Source organism: Kogia breviceps, chromosome 1 (assembly GCF_026419965.1).
Source record: "Kogia breviceps isolate mKogBre1 chromosome 1, mKogBre1 haplotype 1, whole genome shotgun sequence".
Lineage (NCBI taxonomy): Eukaryota > Metazoa > Chordata > Mammalia > Artiodactyla > Physeteridae > Kogia > Kogia breviceps.
This window is the reverse complement of record NC_081310.1, coordinates 89816021-89831109: the sequence shown is the minus strand read 5'-3', so window position 1 is coordinate 89831109 and position 15089 is coordinate 89816021. Positions and strand designations below refer to the sequence as shown.

The 15089-nt window shown below is 42.1% G+C and overlaps 1 protein-coding gene across 1 annotated transcript; it reads right to left on the bottom strand.

The window, feature by feature from the left end:
* Positions 1-73: 73 nt before the first annotated feature.
* On the bottom strand, positions 74-10097 carry LOC136794578 (sodium/potassium-transporting ATPase subunit alpha-4-like). Its single transcript, XM_067039456.1, is given in 9 exon segments — positions 74-146; positions 1647-1823; positions 1826-1917; positions 5237-5354; positions 5580-5714; positions 7307-7420; positions 7953-8156; positions 9717-9776; positions 9960-10097. Coding segments are annotated over 9 exon segments (936 nt in total). The 5' UTR covers positions 9990-10097; the 3' UTR covers positions 74-140.
* Positions 10098-15089: the final 4992 nt, after the last annotated feature.

The window sequence follows — 15089 nt, the reverse complement described above, 5'->3', positions numbered from 1 at the left end:
ACGGTCATGCGGTTCTGGGTGAGGGTGCCCGTCTTGTCGGAGCAGATGGTGGAGGCGGAGCCCAGCGTCTCCACCGCCTCCAGGTTCTTCACCAGGCAGTTCTTCCGAGCCATGCGCTTGGCTGTCAGGGTCAGGCACACCTAAGGCTGTGAACAGGGGAGAAGGGAAGCGGGGAGGAGAGCTCGGCTACTCACAGCACTTTGTGTTTTTGGAAATCGGATCGTTTTTACTGCTCTTTTAATTTTTTATATATATTTCCCTTTTGTTACCACCTAGTCTTTAGAAACCCCATCTGTGGCTATGGGAAAGGAACTTAGGAAAGTGATTTTGGTTTGTACTTTATGGCAGAGTTTCAAAAAAAGAGTGCTTTCCTTTACCAGGGTATCATAGAGAATGATCTCCTATTCCTCCTGGAATATTCCTCTCCCCCTCGATCCTTTCATCTTTTCTATTCTGCAGCCTCTTCTCCATTCAAGTTCAAGCCACACTTCTTTCTCAAGTCCAGTCTTTCCAGGGACCACGGTGAGAGCTAACCTTTGATTGTGGTATAAGATGCTCTGTGTGGAGGAGGGTTGTACCAGTAGTTTAAAAAAGGAATGGGGAGGAGAGAATGATGAAACTGAGAAGGACTGTTGCAGCGCTGAAAATGACTTGAGAAGTCACTTAAACCAAAAGATTTTTGCTGACCATAAATCCAGTGAAAGTCAGGTGTGGGGCAAGGTTTTTTTAAAAACGAATGAATTCCTAGGCTGTGGTTATGTACAGAATTCTAATCATGGAGTTATTATTTATTTATACAATATCATGAGTACTGATGTTTTTGTGCTAGTCTAACCACACCCTGGGTATTATTCTCATTTCCATTTTAAGAAGGGTATTGATAAAGGAGAGCATACCGCAAACAGGTGATCAGCAAGACAAGGGGCCTGAAGATCGTGTCACAGGAATAAGGGCAAAGGGGAAAGGGATTATATGACCTCTCCCCTGGAGAGTTTGAGTGGACATAATGGCTACTGTCAAAGATCTAAAGGGTAGGTTTGCAGAAGAGAGAGAATTGACTTATTTTGTATTTCTTCAGATAGGAAAACTGGGACCAAACAGGGAATCATATGTCTGCTCAACATAATGAAATCTAACTAGAGCAATCCAACAATGAAATGAGGTCAGATAAAAAGGGGTGGGGCTTCCCATGACTAGAAATCAACATCATCTCCTACAGATTTTATACAGGGTATTCGGCATTGGTTGAAAGGTTGAATTTATATGGGCTTTGAAGTCCTTTCCAGTATGATTCTATAATCCTAAATTAATCTTCTTCTATGAACTGATGAATAAATTGAGGCCCGGAGTACAGTGAGTTGGCCAGATTCACCAGCCAGTACACCCAGGACTGGAACTCACTCCCGGTGATGGATAATCTGCGCTTTCTGCATCGTAACTCACTTCTTTTCTCACTAAATAGAGAAGGCACCAGAAAATAGGGGTGAAGGAAGTCAGTGTAATTTGGGAGCTCAATGATTTGACATCTGTATATGCATCAGAGTACTCTGCACTGGAGAGGTTCAGCCACGAAAGAGATGCTAGTGATTTCATTTCCTCGGGCTTGTTTGTCTGCCCTGGGGCCCCACTCCACCCTAGCTACTCACAGTGACGGTGGCCAGCAGCCCCTCAGGCACGTTGGCCACAATGATGCCAATAAGAAAAACAACAGCCTCCAGCCAGGTGTAGCCCAAGATAACTGAGAGCCCAAAGAAAGTGACACCAAGGAAGACGGCCGCTGCCGGGATCAGATGGATGAAGTGTTCGATCTCCACCTGCAGTGGAGGGTCTGGCCCACTGCCAGGCCGGAGGCCAGCAAGGCAATTCGGCCCATCACCGTGGAGTCTCCTGTAGCAATCACGATGCCCCGGGCTGCCCCTGTGGATGAAGGGGGAAGTCCGAATTGGAAAGGCTGTTGGGTCTGGTTCCTACAAAGAGAAAACCATCAACAGTCAAAAATAAGGTGGAAACTCAAGGTCCTCTGAGAGGGTATAATGTTCTACTGTCTTTACATTTTTTTGTTTTTTGTGGTACACGGGCCTCTCACTGCTGTGGCCCCTCCCGCTGCGGAGCACAGGCTCCGGACGTGCAGGCCCAGCGGCCATGGCTCACGGGCCCAGCCGCTCCGCGGCATGTGGGATCTTCCCGGACTGGGGCACGAACCCATGTCCCCTGCATCGGCAGGCGGACTCTCAACAACTGCGCCACCAGGGAAATCCTGTCTTTACATTTTGTTTATGCAAGTGAAGTTCTCCTCATCTGAAAAATCTCTGAAGAGGTTTCACAGTTCTTCAGAGATACCCAATTTTATTGCCTAACTGCCTTCACTGTCAAGAAGGTCTTTGTTACACTTAGTCTAAATCTCTTCCATTGCTTATATGTTTCTTATTTTGTCCTCAGCAGCTGAAGAGCTTTTCGAGCCCCAGGAATAGTGGTTACCCTTCTGCTAGAATCCTATGTTCCAATATCTCCCCACCCTCTAACCCAGGGCTACTCAATTTGCCACCCCCATCCCCAGGAGACATTTGGCAAGGTCTGGAGGCATTTTGGTTGTCACGTCTGAGGTTGCTACTGGCACCTAGTGGGCAGAGAGCAGGGATGCTGCCAGGCATCCTGCAACTCACAGGACAGCTCTCCTCTCCCGCTACCACGAAGAACAACGCGGCACAATTGTCAGTAGGGTCGAAGTTGAGAAACTCTGACCGAGCCTCTTCCCTGTTTTGCTGGCTGGAGCCAGTCTGCCCCCTGCTGGGTGGCACAGGCTATAACATGGCCCCTGAATCAGCAGGGGAACTTGACACACCTCAGGATGTAGCTTGAAATGAGGGGCTCCACAAGGTTCTTGGCTCAAAATAATTCTTCCTGCTTTACCATAATGGCTGAAATGCCTACCATTAAAGTTACAGTCAGAATCACCCAGAAAAGCAACATATTATAGAAATAGCACTTATTTTCAAATCAGAAGGACTCAGGGCTAGAAGTTCAACTTCCAATGTACTAGCTGTTCACCCTGGGGCAAGTTACTTAAACTCTCTGAGACTCAGGTCTCCTCATCTTTAAAATGGGATAAAAGCATCTACAAAGCTGTGAGAATTAAATGTTTTTAAAAGAGCCTAGAACAGGGTTGGGCACATGTAGGCACTCAAATATTTGTTTCTTTCTTTTCTCCATTTAGATGAATTTAAGGTCTCCAGAAGGATGGCTAGAAAATCACACATATGCCTTGCAGGGTAACTCTAATCTGGCAGCTCCCACGAACATCATAGCATGGAGCAGCCAGTCCGTTTTCAAGGTCACCTTCAGCATTATGAGTCTGAGAGCAGGTCTGCTCTGACCGACAGCAGACGAGTGAGGTCACTGCTATGTGGAGAGTGGTTCTGGAATGCCTCACAGTATGAGGCACTCTGCAGATGAGCAGGAAGATACTAAAATAATTGGGAGGTGCTGAGAGGGTTTATTTTGGCAGGGGGTAGGGGTGGTTAGGGTATGATGTCACTTATAGTCATTTTGTGCCATGGTTTAATCTAGTTCTTCATTTTTCTTCATTCTGCTATGGTTTCCCCATGCTTGGAGAGACAGGATTTAATGACTAATCCCAATGTGTCTAGAGAGGGGGAAGGTTGATGTCAACCTTGGGGAAGGTTAAGAAGGCCAAGCCTCCCATATTCCAGGCTAGACTGACTCCTTCCTACGCCTTCTATATAATGCCAGAGAAATAGCTTACCATCTCCCCTCTATCCCCCATGAAGATGCATGAGAACCCAAAGAGAGATGTTTGTACCAGCAGCCCCGTCAAGGGCCACAGTGAAGAAAGCAGAGAGGCAAGGGCCTAGGATAAAGGTTAAAGTGATGCTGCATGTTTGCAGACTGCACAGGGATTCCTCAGTTTAACAGTCAAGAGCTCCTTCAACCTAGCTCCACCCTCTTGGTCACGTCTTGGGTCCCTCTAGTCTCCTATTAAAGCCTTCTCTATTCTAGTCAGATCCCTGTTTCTTAGATGGAATTCCATCATCCACTTTCCCTGTTATTTGAAACATATAATTTGTTGATGAAAAGCCAACTTTGGAAGGACAAATCTGAGCAAATTTCTTCCTAAAGTTTAATAATAGGAATCTCATGTTTTTGGAGGAAGATTGCTAACTTGCATCTTTCTGTTCAATCAAGTTAAAAAAATTTTTTAATACATATTTTATTTTCTAGTTGGATTCTTCTTCAGTCTTAATGGTACTCTACTCCTTTAAGCTATTTCCAAATTAAATAATTTTATTACCAGAGAGGTCATTAGCAAGATTTATTCCAGGGGAGGTTCTGTGGAAAGAGCATGGGCTTTGGAGACAGACCTACATTAGAATCCTTGATCCTCCTCTTTTTTGTTGAGTTGTGCTCTTGGGTGCTGTATTTAATTTCTTTGAACCTTAGTCTTTCATGTGTAAAATAAGAATAGTATCTGTTGTATAGTCTTGTTAGAATCAGAGATTTCTGTGGCACTTGACACGTACTAGGCATTCGGTTAAAGAATAGCTATTTCTTAGACACCCAAACATTTAGTGTTAAGCATAAATGATGGTTTTCATGTGTGTTCCAGAGAGTTTTGCAGGCCTTCTTAAGCAGAAAGGATGAAGGAGAGGTTGACATAATGATATTGAGCCCATTGTTACCACTTTGGCCAGAGCTGCCTCCCAGTTCAAGGATGCCCTAGATTCTAAGAACAAAGCCAAAGGTGTGAGTGGCACCTCTGGTAACTCAGATTTCCAATGCCAGTACCCTCTCTTGGGATAGTGAGAAGTTAGGGCTTACTTCAGGAGAAGAGTGACCTAGCAGAGCTGAATAATTTTCCTCCCTTCTGTGCTATTTTCAGCTCATAGAGCATAGTCCATTCACTAGATAGAATAAAAATAGCTACAATTATAGGGCACTTACAGTGTGTTAGGTCTTGCGCTAAGCATTTTATTATGTATTATCTCCTTTAACCCACATAAAAATCAATGGAGTAGTGACTTTTAGTATCATCAGTGTACAAATGTGGAAATGATGGCTTTGACCTTTCATCAAAGTTTGTATAGCTCACGAGGGGTGAAGAACGTAGACTATTTACTGGCTGTTACCTTCCCTGCTGCCTTTAGAAGATAGAGAGGTCTGGAAATCTTTGTTTCAATCTTTACTTTTGAATCTAGGCTACTTATGATGCGATATTCACCTTCCACACAGTTGGTGGAGAAGAAGCAGATATTTTGGGTCTCCAGAGGGTTCTCATTGGTGAAATCAGAGGAGCGGGATTGGGGCTCTGACTCCCCTGTCAAGGATGAGCTGTCCACCTGGGATGGGAGAGAGGACGGGTCATGGAAAAAAAGCACCAACATCATCATTATTGACATGCAGAGAGAAGCATAAACTTACACACCACTGTAACCTCATATCTGCACTCGTGACTTCTCAAGGTTCTGAACAATAAGATCATATTTTTTTGAACTGAGTCCAGGTTACTGCAGTGCTCTAAGACCATACTTGGCCCCCTTCCATAGCATTTCACATCCCCTCACCTTACATCCTTGTGAAGAGATAAGCCGGATGTCAGCAGGGATCCGGTCTCCCCTCTTCACTTCTACCAGGTCTCCTACCACCACGTCTTGTACAGGGACCTGAATCTTCTCTCCACCTTGGATTACCAGAGCTTGCTGTGGGAAGATAGTGTGAGGTCATTTCCAAAGCTTTTTGCTCCCCTCATCCAGTTCCTGGTCTCTTTCCCTCTGATTCCCCTTTCTTACACTGTCACTCACCACATCATTCTCGAAGGTCTCGGGTAGATTGCAAATTCTTACCATCGCTGTCTACAGGGCCCTTTGATGCTCCTCTCACTAAACTATGAGGCCTATCTTTCCATTCCTACACTTAGGCTTGGCTGTATGGCTTGCTTTGGCCCATAGGACATTAGCAAATGTAGTGCAAGCAGGCGCATAGAAAGTGCTTGCACACTGGGGCTTGCCCTCTGCCACCATACTGAATGTGCTCAAGCTACCCTCCTGGATGATAAGGAGAGAGGCCACAGCTGTCCATGACATCTCAGCTGAGGCCCCAGACACCTGAATGAAGTCTTCCAAGGCCATCCAGCACCAGCCAAGGTCAGCCCAGATCAGAAGAACAGCCCAGCCACAGAATTGCAAGAAATACTATGTTCATTGTTTTGAGCCACTATGTTTCGGGGTGGCTTGTTTAGCAGCAAAAACTGATAGTCTCCAAACTCCTACTTCATTCTACCAAAACGTTTCCCACTGAACTCTTACCCAAGGAAGGAATTAAATTCTGTTGACACCAAAGGGAGAAGAGGCTCCTGGGCTATAATGCTAGAACATGATCATGTCATTGGGAAACTTTGGAGCCTATCCCTTTCCAAGTTTTCAAGCCCTGTGCCTAGGAACCCCCTTCTACTGTCATATTATTTCCAGGTTCTTTAGAAAAGTTTTATTTGAAAATAATCTAAACTTTCAAAAGAGTTGCAAGAATAAAAATTGCAAGAATAAAAATAAGTCACAAGAACACCCATATAACCTGTACCCAGATTCATCTGTTAGCCTTTTACCCCATTTGCTTTGTCATTTGTTCCCTGTCTCTATATATGTGTGTATAGAAATACTTTTTTTCCTGAACTATTTGAGGGCAAGTTACATACATCATGATCTTTTATTGTACATACTTCAATGTGCATTTCCCAAGAATTAGGATATTAAATAACCATAATATAGTTATCAAATTCAGTAAATTTCACATTGACACAATACTTTCACCTGCTGTCTGCATTCCAGTTTTGTCAATTGACCCAATATATCCTTTACAGCACTATTTTCTGCTCCAGCACAGGATTTGGTCTAGGGTCAGATATTACATTTAGCTGTCATGTCTATTTAGCCTCCTTTAATCTGGATCACTTCCATCGCTGTTCTTTGTCTTTAAGGCCATTGACATTTGAAGAATCCACCCTCCCTTTGCCCCCACCCCCCGCCTTTTGGAATAGAACCCCCAAAGATTTCGGGTTTCAGATTATGCTCATTAGATTCAGATCATGTATTCCAGACCAGACCACTTCATGGATGTTTTTATGTTTTTCTCAGGGTACGTTTAAGGCCCGATAGAGTAAAACCTAAGTGAATGTCAATTACCAGCCTCACTCAATTCACTCACCGTAGGAAATAATTCTTCAGGGGACATACAAATCATGTATTTGGCTACATTCTACACATCCTCCCAGTATATCCTTCCACATGAATCCTACCTGAGGTACCATGCTCTTAAAAGATTCCATGATCTTGGAGCTCTTGGCCTCCTGATAATAGGAGAAGCAGCCGGTGATGATAACCATGACTGTTAGTACAATGCCGAGGTACAGCTGGGGGTTGGGAAACAAAGGGCTCATTAGTAGGTCCTTTTCTTCCTCTTCATCCTCAGAAAGTCAGCTTGCAAGGCTAACAGCCGTTTTTCCAGGTGGAAGAAACCATGGGACTTGGTGGGAGAGCACAGGGGCTGAGAAGAGTCCCAGAGCTACAGTGAGGGGCCAGCAAAATCCCAGGCCCGAGAAAGCCTGTATCTTCCTCTCCAGGAAGGCTATTCATGGGGTTGAGTGTGGCTATTGAGGGAGATGGAGAGGAAGGATAGGAAGAGATTAAAATTCTATGGAAGAGAATGGACAGCAGAGTGCTTTGATGACCAGTTGGGAAGATAATCAAAGGACAGCAAGTTTCTGGGGGGAACGTTATATCTCAGGGAGCTGAATCAGGAGCTATCTAGATAAGAGGGAAACCAGGAAGGACCAAAGCTTCCTTAGAAAATCCTGGAGTATAGGGATTTGGGCCAGAGCACTTCAGGAGTGCTAGGCTGCTGAGCAGACACTGGGCTTGGCAGTAGTAGTTCAACAGACTCACATTGTCTTTGGTAGGGTCCTCATGGAAGTATAACTGGATGCCATAGGCCACGAAGCAGAGACTGGCACCAGTCCACAGTAGGAGGGAAAAGCCGCCAAACAGTTGTTTACAGAATTTAACCCATTCTGGAGTGGTAGGGGGTGGGCTAAGTGTATTGGGTCCATCTCGAGCCAGGATTTCCTGTGCCTCTTCAGGGCTATGGCCCTGTGTGGAAAAGAAATAGGAATGGATGGAGAACCATGAAAAGAAAAGCAACTATAACAAAGGAAAACCTGGCTTCAAAATTCATGTCTGCCATTTATTGTGCTAGGATAAGTCTAGAGGCCAGTGAAGTTCTCTGAAGGTGATCCTGGAAGCTCTTCCTACATAAGTGGGATTCTAAAATTTGCGTTATAGAAGGATCTCATTTAGCCTCCTTACACAGGAAGAATTTTTAGTTTATGGGTTGACTCACAGATCTTTTGAACACCTATCTTGGGCCTGGTACTGTGGTAGGGTACCAAAGGGAGTAAGAATGATCCCTACCCTAATGGAGCTCCAACTCTAATGAGGAGATACATATAAACGATTTATAATATAGTGTGCCAGGCTAATGGAATGATGAGATACGATACATAATGTTGATAACATATGGACCTCCACACTTTGACTCTTTAACTTAGAAATAGGAAAAAAAATACCAACTAAATCCAACATGAATGTGTAGATCCTTGCTCTAGCCTTGTGCATAAGCTTGTGTGCTTTTTCCTCTTAGTGAAAATGAGAGTAGAACCTACCAGAGGATAGTAAAAAAAACAAAACAAAACGCTCCTTAATTCCCATCAGCCACTCCCCAACCTCCCCCGGAAAAACATGCAATTTTAATAAAAACTGGACCAGTCTCCCATGCTCCTCCCTGGTTACCAGATGGTCATCCCAAGCCCCTCCAATGAAGAAATTCTAGAGCTAAGAGGAACTTACATTTTGAGGGCTTTTATTTAAGTTTATTTGTGGTCATTTTATTAGTGGTTATAGTAGCAGCAGCAGCAGTAATAGTGATAATAGCAGTAATAAATGATTTTGCTGTTGAACCAGCATTTCTCAAAGTGTGGTCTGGGGACCCATGGGGTCCTGAGACCCTTTCAGGTGGGGTCCACAAGGTCATACAATTTTCAAAATAATACTAAGTTGTTTGTCTTTTTCACTCTCATTCTCTTAAGTATCCTGTAGAATTTTCCCAAGGCTACAGGGCACATGATAGCACAATAGAGTTATTGCTGAAAATATATGAGAATCTAGCTGCCTTCTATTAAAAAAGCTAGACATTAAAGAGATTTGCAAAAATGTAAAATGCCACTATTTTTTTTTGTTTTGGAAAACATAGTTATTTGTCATAAAAATATCTGTACTAATATATAATGGTTTTTTATAAATGAGTTAGGAAATACTTTTTAATTTTCTCAATTTTAATTTCTAATATGATAAATATATGTAGATGTAAAGCACATAAGCAAAAGCTCTTTGGGGTCCTTGATGGGTCCCTAGGACAAAGGTTTGAGAAGTGCTGCCCTAACCCATCCTCATTCTCTCATCTAATCCTGAACTCTCTTTGGGTAGTTACCATTTCGTCTTTTTCTGAGTGTGTGTCCTTGGCTGGGCGCAGGTTATGGGTAAGAGCATTGACCTTGAATTTAGGGGCTAGATTTCTAGCCCTGCTTTTGTCCTGGCAGCCTCAAGGTCGGGAATGGAGACCCTCTGCCTCCCTCAGGGAGTTCCTTCACTCACCTTGGTTAGGTCCACAGAATATTTGGTGCTCAGCTCGTCCAAGGTTAATTTGTGATCATCCTGTGGGGACAGTAGAGTCATTGAGGGACAGGGGGTGACACATCATTTCTAGGGGAAACATTTTGGGGAAGAGAGGTGGCACTGGCCTGTGTGATCAGTTTTCAAGGTGAGATGTTAGAAGCCTGAGGGTTGAGAGAGGGTTTTGGAGGGCAATTTGTCAGCACCCATTTCGGGTGTTCTTACCATGACCACTTCCTTCTTCAGGTCCTCCATCTCTCTTTTTTTTCCTCTTCATCTTCCTTTTACTCATTTTAGGACCCTTAGGTCTTGGGCTTGGATTCTGCTCATGAGGCGTCATGGTCCCTTTTCTCCCTCGAAGCCCCGTGGCTTTCCCTGGATATGGCTGCCCCAGATCAACCGGTGGGAAGAAAGCAAAGAGGGTGAGGGGGGTGAGGGAATCAGGAGGAAGGAGGGGGAGAAGGGGGAGAGGAAGAAAGGCTGAGGGCGGGGAGGACTGAAGGAGAGAGAGAGAGAGGGAGGGCAGGTGAGCAGGCAGCGGTGAAGCCCTAGATGGGGGAGAAGGAGGTGTCAGGAAGGAGGGCACGGAGGGATGAGAGGAGCCTGGGCCCTGAGGTACAGGAAGGAGAGGGGTGAAGAGAGGGAGTCGAGGAAATGAAGTGTGGAGAGTACTATGTGCTTAAGTGATGAAGATGTAGCAGGGCCCTGAGCAGGTGGGAAGTGCAGCGGGCTTCAGGGCACCACGCTGGGAACTCCCCCCAGCACCGAGGCAACAACCAGGCCTGTTGTCACAAAGGCCTCAGGAAAGTTCTAACTGAGAATCCACAAGTCTCAGTCTCTGGGTTTGAGAATGATTGGAGAAGTTTCTGCCACAGAGAGAACTGCAGTCTGATGGCAAGACTGGAACAAAGTCCCAGTCTGGTCCTGCTGACTTCTGAGACTCAGAGGTACCCTAGAGAGCTGACTCAAAAAATAAAGCAGGCAGTCTGTGTGTGTGTGCTTTTGCTGCGTGCCCTTCCCACAGACATTGACTTTGAGCTTTTGGCTGTAGGAGATCAGATAGCAGAATAGGTCAGATCTTGGACTTTTGAATCTGTCCTGGGTTTGGGTCCTGACTCCTCTGCTTACTGGCTGTGTGGCTTTGGGCAAGTTACCTAACCTCTCTGTGCCTCTCTTTCTTCATTGGTAAAGGGGGATACCATCTACATTGTAAGGTGGCAAAAGTAAGGATTAAAGCAGGGTGCTCCATGTAAAACACGATGTCTGACTTATATAGTATGTGCTCAATATATAGCTTGAATTAAGTATTATAAGTCTTACTTGCAGCTTAATGTGCAGCTCTTCTCAGTGAGAGTAAAATATGTAATAACCCTGAATTTCCTCACTTTAGTATGACATATTTCTCTCTTCCATTCACCTTCTTTGACATCTCAGTAAGTGGTTTGACTGTATTAACTTTATATGTTTTATGTGTAAATTATACTCTCCCTCCTTCTGAAAAAGGATCTGAAGCAGCTATATATTTCTATAATGTACACATTTTTTTCAGTTATGCATTTCACATACATTTTTCCCTTTCTATTTTTGGGTATTTATTTAATTACATTTTGGCTTGGCATGCTTTTAAAAAATATGACTGGATCAGAAAACATCCATCTTGGTGCTGATGTAACCCTCCTTCAGTATTCAGAAATAGAAATTTTCCCTTCCCAGCTGGGACAAATAATAGTCTGTTTCTTTAATAGATTGGATAAGATTTTTCTTCTCTATTAAAAATGTACCAAATAAAAACGGAAAGTCCCACTTTCTCTCCCCCCAGACACAGATTCCCCACCACTGATGTTACTGCTGTTGGCAGTGTGCTGGGTATCCTTCCAGTCTTTTTTCTACATTTATACCAATAGTATCTATAAGGAGGTAGAGTCTTACCTTTTGCAGAATCATTCAGCTCCCCTTTCATTTATGTAAAGATTTGCTTTTTAATGGCCACAAGGTATGCCGTATTCTGTATTGACAGCGGTCTATTCAATTATTCTCACTACGGATGGATTTACAGGATATTTTCCTTTTTTTTTAACCACTGAAAGCACTGCTGCAGTGACATCCTTATATATAGTACCTTTCGGCCCTTGAGCTTCAATTTATGTAGAATCGATTCCTGTTGCTGAATCATAAGATACTCTTAATTAAAATCTTAAAATGTTCTACCAGATTGCTCTTCAAAAGAGCTCTTCTTATCCATATCCCAGCAACAAGATGCAAAAATGTCCACTCCCCACACCTTTGATTATATTGGATGACCTTGACCATTTTCACTTTTACTATTATAATTGGTGAAATTTGGTATCTTACAGTTTTAATTTGCATTTCTTTATTGTCTAGGTAGCATTTTTTTCTTATATTTATTGGCTTTCTGGACTTCATTTTCCTTTTTCTGAATTGTTGTTCTTATCGTTTGCCCAATTTTCCATTGTTTTCTTTTCCTTATTGATGTGTTTGAAGGGGTTCCAATGCCTTGTCATATATATTACAAATATTTTCTCCCAGCCTTTGTGTTTAATGTAGATCATAAAATCCCTAAGAGCAAGGTTAGAATTAAAGTTAAAATTGTTAGGTTAATCTATGCATCATCTATGTGACAACAGCATTTAGCCCAGCCTTGAACATAGGAGATCCCTCAAGGCAACTTTATTGACATAAAATCAAGTGAAATTATTTTTGGAAACCTCATTCTGTCCCACAGTTCTTAGCTCAAAAGTCTACCTCTTCAGAGAGGCCTTCTCTAATTGCTAAATCCAAAATAGCCACTCACACGCAGCCCTCAATCCATCACTTGTGGGCTTCATTGCACTTTTTACCCTCTGAAATTGTCCTGCCCATTTATCTGTTGACTTCTTGTCTGTTTCTCCATGACAGTGGGGACCTTTTCTGGCTTATTCACGGCTTTACAGCCAGCCCTTAGAATAGCACAGAGTGATTCATCCACAAATAGTTCCTAAAAATAAGTTGGACGATGAATTTTCAGGTTTTATCTTAATGTTATAAGATTTGATACCTATCATTTTGGTCTGCTATGTTTTAAAACGTATTCGGGTAAATATGCTAGCATCATAGTTATCTACTCATTTGCTTCATAATCACTTATAAAAAAACTCTGATATTCTTGCCTGATCACACTTGCTATGGAATGTCACAACCAACATGTCATGTTTTATAAAAGTACAATGAGGCTTTTAATTGATACTGGATTGGCTCTTTATAGCAACTTATTTTTATCTTTACTACATTCTGTCTTCCCAAACAGCAGTTAAGTTTAGCTCTCCATGTATTCTTGTTTTTTGGTTTTTTTTTTAGTACTCTCATTGTGCTTTCTTTTTTCTAATATTTTATTTATTTATTTAACTGCACCGGGTCTTAGTTGCAGCACTCGGGATCTTTTTTAGTTGTGGCATGCGGGATCTTTAGTTGCGGCACGTGGGATCTTCGTTGCCTTGTGTGGGATTGTCGTTGAGGCACACGAGATCTTCAATTGTGGCCTGCGGGATCTAGTTTCCTGACCAGGGATTGAACCCAGGCCCCCTGCATGGGGACTGCGGAGTCTTAACCACTGGACCACCAGGGAAGTCCCTCATTGTGCTTTTAATCTTCTTTAATAAGTACCATATGTCACAAACACTAAATCTTGAGTATAATTTGTTCTGGTTCTGTTGTAAATAAAAGCTCTTTGTACTGTATTTTCTAATATTTAGTGATAAATTTGATTTTTAAAAAATCGATATCTTGTACCCTGTAACTTTGAACTCATTACTTCTAGGACTTTTTTTGTTGTTGCTGCTGTTGCTTTGTTTTGGTTGACTTCCGTGGATTTTTTAGGTATTTAATCATGTCCTGTACCAAAAAAATATATTTTTATTTCTTCCAGTTTGTCTCTTTATTTAGACCATATAAATACAAACTTCTTATCCAAGATTTCAAATGTTGCTGCTTTTGCTTTTGTTATAATTGTTGTTATTATTGTTTTCTAGACTTATGCATCTCTTCCTTGCTTCTCTGAACATGATTACAGTTTCCTATATGCTTTTTTCTCCAACATTTTAATCAGGAATAAATGTTAAATTTTACTGATAACCTTCTAACATCTTTTGAAATGATTATTTAATCATTTTTCTAGTGAATATTCGTGGTTAGTTTTCTGTATAATATACTGTCCTTGAATTTCACTATTTAGTAATAAAGTTATATATATATAAACAAATGTATATATAAGCAAATATATATATTTGTTTTTATTTTATTAAATTCTATCAAAACTGTATTTGTCTCATTAAATAGGCTGGGCCATACAAAATTTTCTTCTACATTGTAGTGCAGTTGAAATAATATAAGAATGTTCTTTGAGGTATTTGGGAAAAATTCTCCACTGAATTCACTGGAGCTGAGGGTATCTTTGAAAGACTCATTTTATTTAAATGTCTTCCTTGAATATTGATCTAATTATTTTTTCTATTTCGTCCTGCATTCTTAGCATTATGAATATTTAGCTTGTCGCCTGTCTCTGATGAATCATCATATTTCCTATTCTGTAGGTAAAAAGGAGATGGCATGGAAAGCATGTCTGCCTGGGTCAGAGATTGGCCTTAACCTTTAACACTATATCCCATAATAAGATTCTCTCACCTTTTCAGTAAGATCCTCTAAGATGGTTGACTCTTAATCCCCTACCAGCTCCTAAAGATCATGCCCTCTCCCTTTCTCTGGTTCTAATCACTTGGGGCTGCCCACCCCCTACTGGTCAAATGTTCCTTGTCCACAGATTCCTGGTTCCCCTTGCAGCCTCCCCAGTTCACTAAACCATCGTGCTAATCAGGCTCACTCCGTGCCCACAGGTTTACTGTTCCCACAGTTGCCGATAAATATGGCATGGTGGTGAAGAGGGCTGCCCTGTAGCCAGACTGGTCTTGGGTTTGAATCCTATTTCTGATGCTTACCATCTTTGAAACTGAATGCATACTTTTGCCTTTCCAAGCCCTAGTTTTCTCATCTGTAAATTAAAGATAACAATAGTCTCCCTCTTATTGGATTAAGAGGATTCTTTCAGTCATGCAAACAATATTTATTAATTGCCCAATACATGTCAGGCATCGTTTTAGGTGGTAAATAAAGGTGGTGAAGAGAAAAAAAATCCCTGTGTACGTGGAACTTATTCTGGAGAAGGAGTCAGGCAAATAAAGTATAAGCAAAAAACTCTCTATATATTTATATACATATGAATTATATGAATATATTTTAGTATATTATCTATATCTACCGATCTATCTAAATTTGAGGAAGTTAGTGTTTATGACTAGAAACAAA